The following is a 15,184-nucleotide window of genomic DNA, read 5'->3' on the forward strand; positions in this document are numbered from 1 at the left end:
CGAAAGACAATTTTCGGAATGTCTTCCTCTCTTATCTTCAATTGATAGTACCCTGAACGCAGGTCAATCTTTGAGAAACATGTAGTTCCTTGAAGCTGATCAATCAAATCATCAATCCTTGACAATGGATACTTGTTGCGAACTGTTATCTTATTGAGTTAATGATAGTCCACACATAGTTGCATAATTCCATCATTTTTCTTTACAAATAGAACAGGATCTCCCCATGGAGAAGTACAAGAACGAATGAATTCTTTCTCCAACATGTCTTCTAATTGGACCTTTAATTCTTGTAACTTAGTTAGATCCATACGATAGGGAGGAATAGACACAGGCTGGACTCCTAGGGCTAATTCTATGGAAAATTCAACTTCACGGTCAGGTGGCATCCCCAGCTGCTCATCAGGGAACACGTAAGGAAATTTCTAACTATAGGAACCTGATCAAGACTAGGTACTTCAGCATCAACATCTCTAACAACTACTAGAAATCCTTGGCTCCCTTTATCCATCAATTGCATAGCATTCATGGATGAGATAATGCTAGCTAAAGTGGGATAATCATCACCCTTAAAAACAAAAGGTGAGATACCTGGAATGACAAACTTAATAGTTTTAGAGTAACAATCCACATCAGCATGACAAGCTGCTAACCAATCAATGCCTAAGATGACATCAATATCTTCCATTGGTTCTAAGAGGATTAAGTCGGCTAAGGTATCGACCGTAAACAAGACCAAAATACGACTCAACCACCATAGAGACTCCAAGTGGAGTGCCAACATGAAATGGGTGAGATAACAATTCAAGTTGTTTATTGAAATGAGATGCAAGGTATGGAGATATATATGAATAATGAGAACCCGTATCAAACAACACTCAAGCATTTAAAAAATAAGCTTGTAAAGTACCTGCCACTATTGTATTAGATGCTTGAGCATCATGACATGTCAAAGTGTACACACGTGCTTGATTTCTCCCTCCCTGACTCCCTTTTCAGTTATAAGTTTGACCACTGCCACTTGCTCCTCTGCCACTAGGATCAGAAGAATTTTCAATAGACATAGCTGAAGATGATGGCATTGGTGTTGTAGGATGTGCAATACCTGGAACAAAGCCTCCTCTATGATTTGTGCAATCTGTAACAACCCAACTTCTAGTACGTTATAATCATACTAAAAGTAAAGTGTTACTGACCTGTTTTTCTTTATTGTCTATTTAATATTAAGCCTTTACAACATTAATACGTTCCCAATTTTAGGAAAAGTCAATAAATTTTGTTTTTATTTGAATTTGTTCTAGTCCTTAGACAAAACTATAATGAAGAAAATATATATATTCACATAATTACTAATAATACATTATAGTTATTCAAATAATTTCAAATATAAGCCTAGATACAACAATTATCCCTCTACATAAAATAAAATCTTAAGCAACAAGAGCGAGGGGACTCTATGAAAGTAACTTGATTCACAAATAAAGTTTACTAATCGCTCGCAGCTTTATACTGAGTCTTCAAGTTTGTGTCACTAAAAGGGGTGGAAAATTTTTTAGGGTGAGAACAGACCACTCGTTCTTAGTAGGGAATGAAAATACTGTAAAAATAACGAATAAAATGCAAATAATTAACTTATAATTTTAAATAAGTATTTTTATTATATCTTAAAAGTCTTAATTTTACTTTAAACAGTTCAGTTACTTTCGTTAAACTAGTTTATTCTAAAGATTTTTAGTCATGTCAATTAGTTTTTAGTTATACCAAGTCAATTCTTGACTATTTCAATCTTCAGTCACTCGGAAACTAACAATCACAAGTAAGACACATAATTCAAACAAACAATTCACATAGAAGTCAAATAGCAAGAATTTTACAAATAACACGATACAATACAATACAATACAATATACGACACACCCAAATTAGTCATACAAATGAATATGATGAATGTCTAGCCCTCGTGTAGGTAATGAGCTTATTTGTCGGTTTCTACCTACTCCCAACATTACCTAGAGCCCTTCGACCAGGTAAGGCTTTCCAGTTTGCATACTTGCTATAAGCCTCTTATCTTACAGTGCGACACTCTCTAGCCAACGTATGTATTCATATCCTCTTTAAGCAATCTCTGTCTTACAGGTGCGATATTCTAGCTGTGGATGATTTGATAAGGGACCCCAGGTCTTAAGCTTACAGGTGCAGCTCTCTGTGGCCGTGTATCCCTGGAAAGCGATCTTAGTGGTCGCACCACCATCTATCTGACTACCTCAATACAGTAGATGATCATACAATAACTTTTCTTCAAATTTCATCTTTCTTACTTGGCCTTTATTAAGGCAAAATCTTCTTTTAGAATTATAGTTACGCAAGCACGACAAACCCACGTCCTTGCCAATAACCATATAAATCGATTATCTTTTCTCAAAAGAATTATTTCTGACTGCCTCCTCGTAGTATATAATCAACATATATTTCTCACAATATCTAGCATTGACATTGAAATCCATTTCAATTCCTTTACAACTTAAAAGTTACTTAAATTATTTTCATGCACTTTAAATCTAACCTTAATACTTTAAAAGAATACTGACTTCTCAATATTATAAACAATTGATAATAATCATCAAATAAGCCCTTAAATATTCATTTCCAGTTATCAAATATCAAATCTATCAATTAAACATCTAAGGCGCAGTTCACATAATTCATTTTAATTAAATCCTTATATTTTTATAAAAGTTCGGACATAACCTCCCATAAAAATGGACTTAATCTACTCTTACGGGTTCTCTCAATCTCAATCATTTACCAGCTTTTTATCAACAATTACCAAAACAACATACTCTACTCTAGATAGTCAATTTATCATAATTCAGTTTAATAACTAACACTCTATCACAAATTTAAAATCAGAATTTTCATCATTTATTCATTTATAATCAACCAGTCCAACTTTCAAAAATTCATAACTAATTTTCTAAGTAATACGAACCTCTCAAAATTAAACCCTAACAACTATATTTACTCTAGTTTACCAACATTTAACCTCATACAATTTCGTTCTCTATCGAATTACTAATTCATTTTCAAAGTTATTATTTTATCTTAAAATTTAGATTTCAAGAAAATCAATTTAGTAATCAAACTTCAATCATTTAACAGTTCTCAAACCCAATTCTAGTAAATCATAAATCAGTATTAACAGTCACCACAACGCCATCAAGCAAACAATTTAATAGCAACCGATCCGATATAATCAACTAAAATTAGAATTTTCAGCAATTCCAAACCAATCAAATAACCAGTCACAATCACAGCCTCAAATCAAAATCAATCTCATCAATTAATCACTCGGAATAGTGAAACCAGTCACAATCATATCCATAATCTAAACTCAATAACATTACGATTATTAATATATTTACAATCATCTACTATACTTTTTTGAGCATTCTTAAATTAAAATCAATAATTTTATAATAATATTTCCTACCTCAATATTGCAATTAGTAAAAATCAGAGATGAAATTGTTGTGATAGCGGCTAAGCCAGCAAGAACAACAACTTCAACATCCACCGGCCTTGACAGCTATAGCACCAACGATGATGGAAGGCTTCAACAGTAGCTAAACAGCAGCAACAACCAAACTAGGGGATGATGGCAGCAACAACGGTGGTTCTAAGCAGTTCCAGCGGTGCCATTGATGTCGACTACCACTACAACTCACGGCAACAGCTCCAACAAACAGGGAGTAGAGGGCTTCGCTACAGTGAAGCAGAACAAAGGAAAGGTAGCAACTTTTCAACGAGCCCTCCTCCTCCAGCACTGACACAACAACCCAGCAATGACAACGACCACGGTAACGGTGGCGATGGCAGTGGCACTGTCTCTCTCTTTGGTTGTTGCGTTCTTCTCTCTGCGGATTCCCTCTCTCTCTTCGGATTCTTCTTAGGCGACAAACCTAACAGCGGCAAGGGTAAGACACGGCGGCGCGAAATAGCTCCTTTTCTCGTTGATGGCGACGCAGGCTCAACGACAGAACAATGATGATAGCTTCTTCGACGGTGAGCTCGCAGCAACAGACGCGACGCCTCTCTTTCTAGCTCATTCTCACTCCTCTGGTTCTCCTCCCACTCGATGGTTAGGCGGCAACGGCGGCGTCCCTCCTCGCCGGCGCCGTCTCTCCCTCTCCTTTCTTCTTCTCTTCTCCGTCCTCTAGTTCCCTCACTCTATGTGCGTGTGTGTTGGTTTGGCAATAAAAATTAGTGTTAGAAATTGGAAATTAGGACAAAATTAAAAATTTAGGGTTAGGGTTAGGATTTTATAAAGGGATAAAAATTGAATAGATATTTTGATAAAATTAGAGGATAGAATAAAAATTCTAAACCAAATATAATTTATTAAAAATTACTTTAAGTATTTATTTATCAACTTACAAATTATTTTTAAATAAGTACTCTAATTTAAAATTAAAGGTAATCAAAATAATTTTCTTTTATTCATGAAATTAAATTCAAAATCTCAATATTCAAATTAAATTAACAAATTTTTATTATTTTTCAATTACTAAAGCTTTAAATTTTAAATAAGAAAATATTCAATTGTGTTGAAAATTATATGAGTCCTAATTAATTTTAAACTCAAAGTCTCGTAACTTTGATTTAATTACTTTTGGTAAAAATAACTTTTCAAAAATAAAACCATAAATAAATATAATAAATCATAAATAACTTATTATTTAATTTCTAAAAATTCAATATCTTACATTCTACCTCATCTACAAAAATTTTCGCCCTCGAAAATTAACTTAATATACAAAATATTGCATAGTTTTAACACTTTACTAAAATTTGAAGAAGAAGCATAACAGGGTGCAAATTTCCTAATTATTTTTAAATTCAAAGTATCATAACATTTTATTAAATAATTTTTTAGAATAAAATTCTCAAAAAATATAATAAATCATAAGTAACTCATTATTTAGTTTTCAAAAACTCGAGATTTTACACAATCCCTCCTAAGATGACCAGATTGGCCACAACCAAAACATGCTCTAATGGTCTTGAAACATATACCAAAATGGTTACTCCCAAATTGCTGGCAGTAAGGTTAAGTTGGTCTTATCTTATTAGAACCCTGTAAACTAGATTGAGAGGTGCCCCCAACAAAAAAATCTTGGACTAGAAAGACTAATGGGAGCAGATCCAGAAGAAGCATCCCCATCAAAAGATGTTTGAGGACGAGCTCGATAACCTGAATAACCTTGTTGATTGGTCTGACCATGATAAGACTGAAATCTTCCTGAACTAGATCCACCAGAAAATTGTCCTTTCATCTTGGATTTCTTACCAACATCCTTATAAGCATTTCTCTCTATTATCCCAGCTTCAATTTCGTAAGCAGAGTTTAAAATTTTCTTAAAAGACATGTGTCCGACTTCAAGTATAAGAGTAGTGAACATAGGTTCTGCCAACCCACGAACGAACCAGTGAACTTTCATCTCTTCTGAATTCACCAAGTAAGGAGCACTCTTAGAAAGTCTAGTAAATTCCTTAGCATACTCGGTCACTGTCATATTCTCTTGTCTTAATCTTTCAAAGGAAATTGCATCCTCTGCTTGCTTGTTAGCTGGAAAAAATCGAACAAAAATTTTTTTTGGTGAGCTCTTTCCAAGAAGAAGGAGGAAGTTCAGCTGCTTCTTTGCTCTCAAGAAGAGAATCATACCAATACCTTACTGAACCATGCAAGTTGTAGGATACTAACTCAACAGTCCATTCTTTGGTGCACTTGAGAACCTGAATAGCTTTCTTTGCATTATCTAGATATTGTTGTAGATCTTCATCCAAGAAATCTTTGTTGAAAATGGATGAATTCAACTTCAAATATTTTCAACTGGCGACTCTTAATCCCCCAAACAATTTATGAACTCTTTGAGGTTGAAGATTTGGCGCATTTAGAAGTCTCGCTTCACCCCTATTTTGATTTGTCAGGGCTTGTAATACCGCATTAAGGGTTTGATTCATTCTTCTCATTTTAGTTGCTAAGTTCTCTTGAGCCTCTCCTACTGCGGGATTCTCTTGAACTCTCTCACGGGGAATTCCTTCTCCACACTTATCAGCTATTTTTTGGCTTCTTTGTCTTTGTCATAGCAATCAAAGTGGAGGAGCAACTGCCCTATTGGATTCAGCAGTATCAAGAGTACGAATAACTCCACTATGTCTTTTCTTAAGTGTCATCTTCCACCTATTGAGTAAGTAAAGTGATTGGATCATAAACGATATATGTATATAGGGTTTAAAAGATAATAGGACAGATAGAAGGAATTATGAGAACAACAGATTAATGACAACTTTCTATAGACCTTTGGTAATATCACACTTTGTGAAAATGGGCCGACTTTCATTTGCACAATTGTGACTGAAGAACTGAAGATTGATGGTTTAGAGGTTATAGTAAACTCTCGTTGCAAGTATAGTTACTAAACCAAGCAATCAACCTTTCTTACAAAAGTTTTGGTTGTCACAAGTAACAAACCCCTTTAAAATTGATAACCGAGTATTTAAACCTCGGGTCGTCTTCTCAAGGAATTGCAGGGAGGTGTTCTTATTATTGGTTATGAGTTTGTAAATTGGGGTTTTGGAGTTTGGGCAATGGGCACAGGTATATTTAAATGACAAGTAAAATAAATTAACAATAATAAAATCTCTTGGCAAGGTATAAAGAACTGAAAGTCCTATCCTAGTTATCCTTATTAATTATGATGAGAATTGGATTTTTCTCCCACTTTGTTAACCTCTAACTATGAAGGTAAGTTAAGTAGATGAATTAATTTTTATTCCTCAGATCCTAGTCTTTCCTTGGGAAAAGTTAGAGTTATTGGAACTTGAATTAATTCTTGAAGAATTCCAATTTTCAATCAACAATGAGTTTGATAACTCAAGTGTCTCCAATTATTTAACCAAAGCCAAAAGGAGAAATATCTAAATTAAATTAAAAGCATTCATATAAGTAAAGCAAAACAAAATTAAATATGAAAATACCTCGAATTGCATTAACAAAAGAAATCAAATCTAACATGGATATTCATAAATTAAATTGAGAAAATAAATAAAAAGAACATTGAACCTGGGATTGAGAGTCACTCCTAAAACTAAGAGAAATCCTAAATCCTAATCCTAAGAGAGAGGAGAGAACCTCTCTCTCTAAAACTACATCTACTCCTAAAATTGTGAATTGTGAGCTTCATTATGAATGGATGCATTCCCCCACTTTATAGCTTCTAATCTGTGTTTTCTGGGCCGCAAACTGGGTCGGAAACAGCCCAGAATTCGCTGGTTGCGAATTCAAATACGCTAATTTTTCGTCACTGTGACGCGTCCGCATGGAGCACGCGGTCGCGTCGCCTAGCATCAGGGAAACTATGGCACATTATATATCAAATCGAAGCCCCGGACGTTATCTTTCCAACGCAACTGGAACCGCATCGTTTGGACTTCTGTAGCTCGAGTTATAGCCGTTTTAGTGCGAGAGGGTCAGGCTGACAGCTTTGCAGTTCCTCCAACTTCTTGTATTCCTTCCACTTTTGCATGCTTCCTTTCCATCTTCTGAGTCATTCCTGCCCTGTAATCTCTGAAATTACTTAACACACATATCAAGACATCTAATGGTAATAAGAGAGGATTAAACATAGGAAACTTAAGGCCAAAGAAGCATGTTTTCAATCAAAGCACATAATTAGGAAGGCAAATATAAAACTATGCAAATAGTATGAATAAGTGGGTAAAGAGTTGATAAAAACCACTCAATTGAGCACAAGATAAACCATAAAATAGTGGTTTATCAGTGACCTTACTAAAGGATACTTGCTCCATATTATATAGAAAAATCTAAGGCTCTGATACCACTTTGTCATGGCCCGAACCAAGCTATGACTGACACTCAAGGGATAAGTCCCTCAGCAAGCCAATCGACCAAATTTTCAGAAAGACGGACAGAGTCTCCCCTATTCCTAGAACCTTACCAACATGAATATTATCTTCCTATATCAATAATAAACATCCATTTTCAAGAACAACAATAACAACATGTTCCAAATATATTTGCAAACCAAACTTATCAAAAGTCGTATCATATATACTAAGTTGATAACTAAGGTATATAGTTGAATTAATGAGTTTTACATAACCAAATCATAATTACAATCTAAATAGTTTGAGATTCAAAATAACATAACCCACACGAGGACCCTTCCTGTGACATATAGAGCATTGACATAATTTAGATTTTTGTGCAAAGGTTCTATTATATAAACACATAGCCCTTGGAAAGAAGAAAGGCTCACCGAAATTACTAAGATCTATTGAGGGGCGGGTGAAATGGAATCTGGAATGACACCTGTATCAAAAAAACATGGAAATATAGTAGGATGGATTTTGCAACTCAGTGAGCAAATATTATATCTATAACCCACACAAGACAATACAAATTTTACCTTGAAAGTTATATTTTTTTTAGAGATAAGAAATTCATATTAAGTAAATATGTAAATTATTAGATAAGTAATTAAAAGGATGAGCTGAATGAAAGTTCTCATTTCAAAAGTCAAATCAAACCGAATATTACATACATAGGGTGGCTCTACCTCTACGGGTAGCCCTTTCTTCTAGTGTGCCTGTATAATATAACAAATCCAATGTGTGGCTGATGAGCGGATAATTTATACGCTTTTTGGCATTATTTTTAGTATGTTTTTAGTAGGATCTAGTTACTTTTAGGGATGTTTTCATTAGTTTTTATGTTAAATTCACATTTCTGGACTTTACTATGAGTTTGTGTGTTTTTCTGTGATTTCAGGTATTTTCTGGCTGAAATTGAGGGACTTGAGCAGAAATCAGATTCAGAGGTTGAAAAAAAGACTGCTGATGCTGTTGGATTCTGACCTCCCTGCACTCAAAGTGGATTTTCTGGAGCTACAGAACTCGAAATGGCGCGCTTCCAATTGCGTTGGAAAGTAGACATCCAGGGCTTTCCAGCAATGTATAATAGTCCATACTTTGGCCAAGAATTGACGACGTAAACTGGCGTTCAACGCCAGCCTTCTGCCCAAATCTGGCGTCCAGCGCCAGAAAAGGATCCAAAACCAGAGTTGAACGCCCAAACTGGCACAGAAACTGGCGTTCAACTCCACGAATGGCCTCTGCACGTGCAACACTCAGGCTCAGCCCAAACACACACCAAGTGGGCCCAGGAAGTGGATTTATGCATCAATCACTTACTCATGTAAACCCTAGTGACTAGTTTATTATAAATAGGACCTCTTACTATTGTATTTGACATCTTTGGTCTCAGTTTTAATCCATTGTTCATCTGCATCTCCATTCTCTTATCTGAAATTCCTACCAATGATTTACATAAGTGCCTCTATCCCTATTTTATTATTCATTATTCGAAAACCATATCACTGTTTTATATCTGCCTGACTGAGATTTACAAGGTGACCATAGCTTGCTTCATACCAACAATCTCCGTGGGATTCGACCCTTACTCACGTAGTATTACTTGGACGACCCAGTGCACTTGCTGGTTAGTTGTACGGAGTTGTGTCCACACATAGTTGTACGAATTAGGATCAAAGCACCAAGTTTTGGAGCCATTACCAGGGATTGTTCGAGCCTGGACAATACAATTTCGTGCACCAGTGGCCTACACGTTAGACTAGCAACGTCTCTGCAAGCTGAGGTCTGAGTAAGATGCATCTAGGTTAACATCATAACTGTCGGTAACTACACTTTTCTAGTCAAAGTCTCCCAAACCAATTCAAGCCAAATTATTTATAACAAATCTCTAATGCTTGTAACATATTACTAAATTTCATAATAAATACACACACACATAGATGCATATTAAAAATTTAATTAAAGTTTAACAAAATCAAATATGAAAAATATGTATGCTTTATAAAATATATATCGTCTCGTGTGTATTTTTATAAAGTTATGAGTTTTCAAAAATAAATATTCCTTATAATAATTCAAAATTTACAAAATCAAATACTTTTAGATGCAAAAACTCAAAATCCAAGTTAAATACTTATAGTAATACATTTAAAAACAATTATAGAGATAATATCCATTCACAACTTGATTCCAAAAAATCGGAAGCAACAATGAGTGCGTCAACGAGCTACCAAGTGATGTCCAATAACTCTACAATTCTTGAAATTTGACAATAATGATATTTGTGAGCTACTAATATTGTCAATTAACATAATCTTACTCACTTTGACTAAAGTCTCAAATTTCCTAACCTAATAACCCTAATTTTGGATTTAGCTAAACCCACAAGTATATGAATGACAAAAATTGGAGATATAGCTAATTATTGAGTCAAAGAGTTATCTTGAAGTCCCAATAATAACCGAAACTCAAAAGTTGAATGATTTCTTACTCATTAAGATGAACTCCATGATTTAGGGTTATGAGAAAATACATTTTTTCTTTGGGTAAAAGTGATATATTAAAATAGAAATAAAATAGAAAGATAAAATAAAATCTAGTGTGTTGTGGTTGTGTAAAAATTTTGGTATGAAGAAGATAAAATGTAAGAGAAGATGAAGGAAAGGAGAGGGTTTGAGTTTTTCTTTTATGAAGGAATGAGAAAAAGGAGATTTTAGTGGGGCATGTGCCCCCAGATGCTTCTCTCTTTCAGTTCAAAACATGTGAATCACTCAAACATGAACACAAATACATGCAAATAACTCAAACATATACAAAATGACACCAGAAACACTACAATAACATTCTATGGCCTAATTACACCAAATCCAAGACAACAACACCAATTGCACCTCAATTCACACATAATGTACTAAAAGTACTTCTTGATTACTACACACAAACTCAGTTCAAAACATGCAAATCACATAAACATGAATAAAAAATATACAAATCACTCAAACATGTACAGAAACACATGAAAAGCACCCAAACATGCACAAATGACGCCCGAATTACTACAACAACATTCAATGACCAAATTACACTAAATCCATAACAATAACACTAATTGCACCTCAATTCACACAAAATGTACTAAAACTACTTACTGATTACTAAACACAAGCTTAGTTCAAAGCATGCAAATCACTCAAACATGCACGAAACACATGAAAATCATTCAAACATGCACAAAATGATACGAGAATTACTACAACATTTTAAGGCCTTATTACACCAAATCCAGGACAACAACACCAATTGCACCTAAATTCACACAAAATGCATTGAAAGTACTTCTTGATTACTAAAGCCAGACTCAATTCAAAATATACAAATTACTCAAACATGAACAATAACACATGCAAATCACTCAAACATGCGCAAAATGACATCAGAAATATTACAGCAACATTTTACATACTGGTTACACCAAATCCAAGACAACAATACCAATTGTACTTCAATTTAGACAAAATGCACTGAGAGTACTTCTTGATTCTACACACAAACTCAGTTTAAAATATGAAAATCACTCAAACATGCACAAAACACATGAAAATAACTCAAACATATACAAAAACACATGTAAATTAGTTTTGGATAAGAAAAGGTGATTAATATAGGTTAAACGACACCAGAAGCACTACAACAACATTCTTACACCGACCTAACACAGTTATCACAAAATGAAACTACGTTATCGCGAGAACAGAAACTGAATCTACTAAATATATAGAAATATGACTATTTAGTGTTTCGTGATAAAAAATGCGAAAGAAAAAAGTGAAAAAATATGGACGATTAATTTTTGAGTACCTTTAATAATCTTTTTCCTTCTCTTTCAGTGTTTCTTATTGAAGATTTCAAACGTAACTCCGAGACTTTCTTGAGTTTTTGTAAAGATTTTTAGAGATTTTTGAGAGATTTTGAGTGTCCTTTGAATTTTCTGTGTTGAAGTTTTGAGGAAGAGCGATGAACTATTTTTTATAATGCGCGTGGCTTCGAAACATCTCGTTGCTTTAGTGAAAAGTGGCACCAATGTGTGTGCACATGCTCTTGCTTATGAAATTGGTTTTTGTTGATCGTGGACTAACTAAATTGAATTTAGTTGCCAAAAAAATTTGAATGTATAGCATAACTATTTGGATTTACTTCGTTAATAGATTCAGAGTGCAAGTGTTAGTGGAGAGAGTGGAGAAAATGGGAAAATGTGTGTTATAAGATTTTTGAATTTAATCTATATCTAGTCTTTTTTTTTTCAAGTTTTGTTGGGGGAGTTGGTTTTAGAGTAAAGATGCAGAATTACATATTAGCTAGGATTTGTTGCAAGAATTTTGCTAGCCCTCCCGCAGGATTTGTACATCATATTATAAAACTTAAATCCAAGATCATTTATTAAGAGAACAAATTAAAATTATTAATTTCATATTTTTTATTATTACATATATTTAATAAATAAAATGATTTATTAGTAAGGATGATTTATTTAAAGCAAATGAGAGCACCACATATTTTCTCTCATATTATTAGCAAACTGATAACTAGGAATCACTAATTATATAGTTAGTAGCATAGCTAAATAAAGTAAATTAATTGTAACTCTTTCAAATGTGTAGCTACTACTATGTACTCTGCGGTAAAACCGCAGAAATTAGTGAAGGAGAAATGGCTGTTCATCTTTGTCCATGCATTATAAATTGAAACACTGCTCAAACATGGTTAAGCAATTTTAAGAGTTAATTGCAAATTTTTGTTGATCTTGGAGCATCCCAAGAGATTTCAAACCTTTGCCCCCAGGTGACATGTTCCTTCGCTTTTTTAATTCCTCTGCATCTCCCTATTCATGTGCCTTTTTTTTCCAGTTAGTTTACAACTACATAAAAACATTTTGTGATTGTTACTTGATAGATTCAAATTTTTAATTTATATCTACAACATATCTAATTCTAAAATCAAATTTTTAATATGGAGAAGAAATGATCGTTTCTTTATTTTTTCTAATGATATTTTTTATTTATTTGTCATGTCATAGCTAAAAAGTTTTTACGTTTGACACAAATTTAATATTATTTCACTTTTTATCAATCACTTTTATTTAATACTAGGTTTTTTAAAAAATTACTCGGATAATATATATAGGACTAGAGATATTGGTGTTTAAAAGAAAAAAGTTTAAACTATCAATATACTAAAGTAGTTATAAAATTTATCAAATTAATAGATACTTTGATCTCTTAACTGAATATTTTAGATTTGAAATACTTATATTCTAAGATCTAAATAGTAGTAGTTTAATTTTAAGAAATACTTTATTTCGTTCTCAGAGGGAACAAAATCAAAATATAGTGTGCAACAATATGGGAGGAGGTGAACAAGACGAGAAACATGAGGATGAAGAAGTTGATCATGAGAAAAAGGATAAGAAGAAGAATAAAAAGGAAAAGAAAGAGAAAGACGATGAAGATGAGCATGGTGATGAAGAAAACTCTAAGGAAAAGAGTAAGAAGGATAAGAAGAAGGATAAGAACAAAGAAGAGAAAAACCCTGAAGATAAGAAAGATCCTGCCAAACTGAGGCAAAAGCTTGAGAAACTTGAGTCCAAGATGCAAGCTTTGGTGGCTAAGAGAGATGAACTCTTGAGGCTTCTTAATGATGTTGAACAAGGTTCCACTAATGAAGCCATTACTGAAACTGATACGCCAGTCACATCTTAAGATCACTCTAAACCCTTATAATTAATACATTAACCATTGTTTGGTATTTCTAAATGTATGTATATCTAAAAATGATATATGTATATGTATACGTATGTATATATACGTAATTATGCTACAATTGTGGGAGTTAGCCAATATTTAGTAGTATTGGCAGTATTATTATTAAACTCCTGGGTTTTGTATTTTATACAATCAAAAGCTAGTTTGTATTTAATTTTCCAGTAATAAACTAAATTCCTAGCATGTATGATTTAATTTCTTGAATCAAAGTTAAAGGTATGTAACTGTGAGCAATTATTTGTATCGGTTGTTTAAATTAAATAATGGATATTTAATAAAAAAATTGAGATGAAAATGAATTTGAAAATATCATTATTGATCGATAATAAATAATTAAATATAGAGAGTAGCAGCTAAGGGTATTATTCAAAACTTCTCTGTTAGGTACAAGATAAATGGTACAGCTAAAGTATAACGATGAAAAATTAGAAATAACTCAATAACTATTTTTGAGAATTACAATTTCTCTCTATTACAAGAGATTACAATAACACTATCTCTTAAAAAACACATTTTTCTCTAAATAAATAGGAGAATACCTTTAAAAAAAAAATAAGAGAAAAAATATCAAAGAAACTAAAATATTTTTATTGCTCTTATTGAATTGGATTAATTAAAAATAAAATACGAAAACTTAACTTATAGAAAAACTTCTTCAATATAACCATCTGTAATGGACTTCTATCTCTCTTCCATAAACTAATTAATGATTGCTATTAATTAGGATTCCATCCATTTTTTCTCAAAAAAAAAAACATATTTGCTTTTTAACTGTAAAAAATTTAGCTTTATTATTTTTATAATCTCCTACTAAAGCTAATTTTGATAAATTTTCAAAATCCATGTTGCTTATATATTTAATAGGCCATATGAGAATTTATACCATTCAAACTTTTTTGTATTGATTAGCTTTTTTATAGTATTTGTTGGGTTATCTTTAGTCTTCATTTTTTGCATATCCATACTCTCTTCTTCTATTACTTCTCGAATAAAGTAATATTGTACTCTAATGTATTTTGTCCTTCAATAAAAAGCAGGATTCTTGCAATGTGCAAGGCACTCTGACTGTCACAAATCACAGAAATTTTCTGTTGTTTGTGCCCAAGTTTCTCCATTAATCTTTGGATCTAAATAGCTTCATTGCATTCTTGTGCAACCGCCATATATTCAGCTTATGTAGTAGATAGAGTTACAACAGTTTGTAACTTAGATAGCTAACTCACAAAGCTCCTGCAACTATAAAAATATAACCTGTAGTAGATTTTTGTTTATCAAGATCACCTGCAAAGTATGAATCAATATATCCATTGACATTGAGCTCTGATCCTCCAAAACATATTGCAACATTTGAGGTCCCTTTGATGTATCTTAGGATCCTCTTAACAATATTCCAATGTTCTTTACCCAGATCT

The 15,184-nt window shown here is 33.0% G+C and overlaps 1 protein-coding gene across 1 annotated transcript; it reads left to right on the forward strand.

Annotated features, from left to right (window-relative positions):
• LOC107640938 (nucleolar protein 58) lies at nt 12,697–13,967 on the forward strand. Its single transcript, XM_016344444.2, has 2 exons — nt 12,697–12,792; nt 13,320–13,967. Exon 2 carries the CDS (start codon nt 13,353–13,355, stop codon nt 13,707–13,709), a length of 357 nt encoding a protein of 118 aa, XP_016199930.1. The 5' UTR covers nt 12,697–12,792; nt 13,320–13,352; the 3' UTR covers nt 13,710–13,967.

Source organism: Arachis ipaensis, chromosome B05, assembly GCF_000816755.2.
Source record: "Arachis ipaensis cultivar K30076 chromosome B05, Araip1.1, whole genome shotgun sequence".
NCBI lineage: Eukaryota > Viridiplantae > Streptophyta > Magnoliopsida > Fabales > Fabaceae > Arachis > Arachis ipaensis.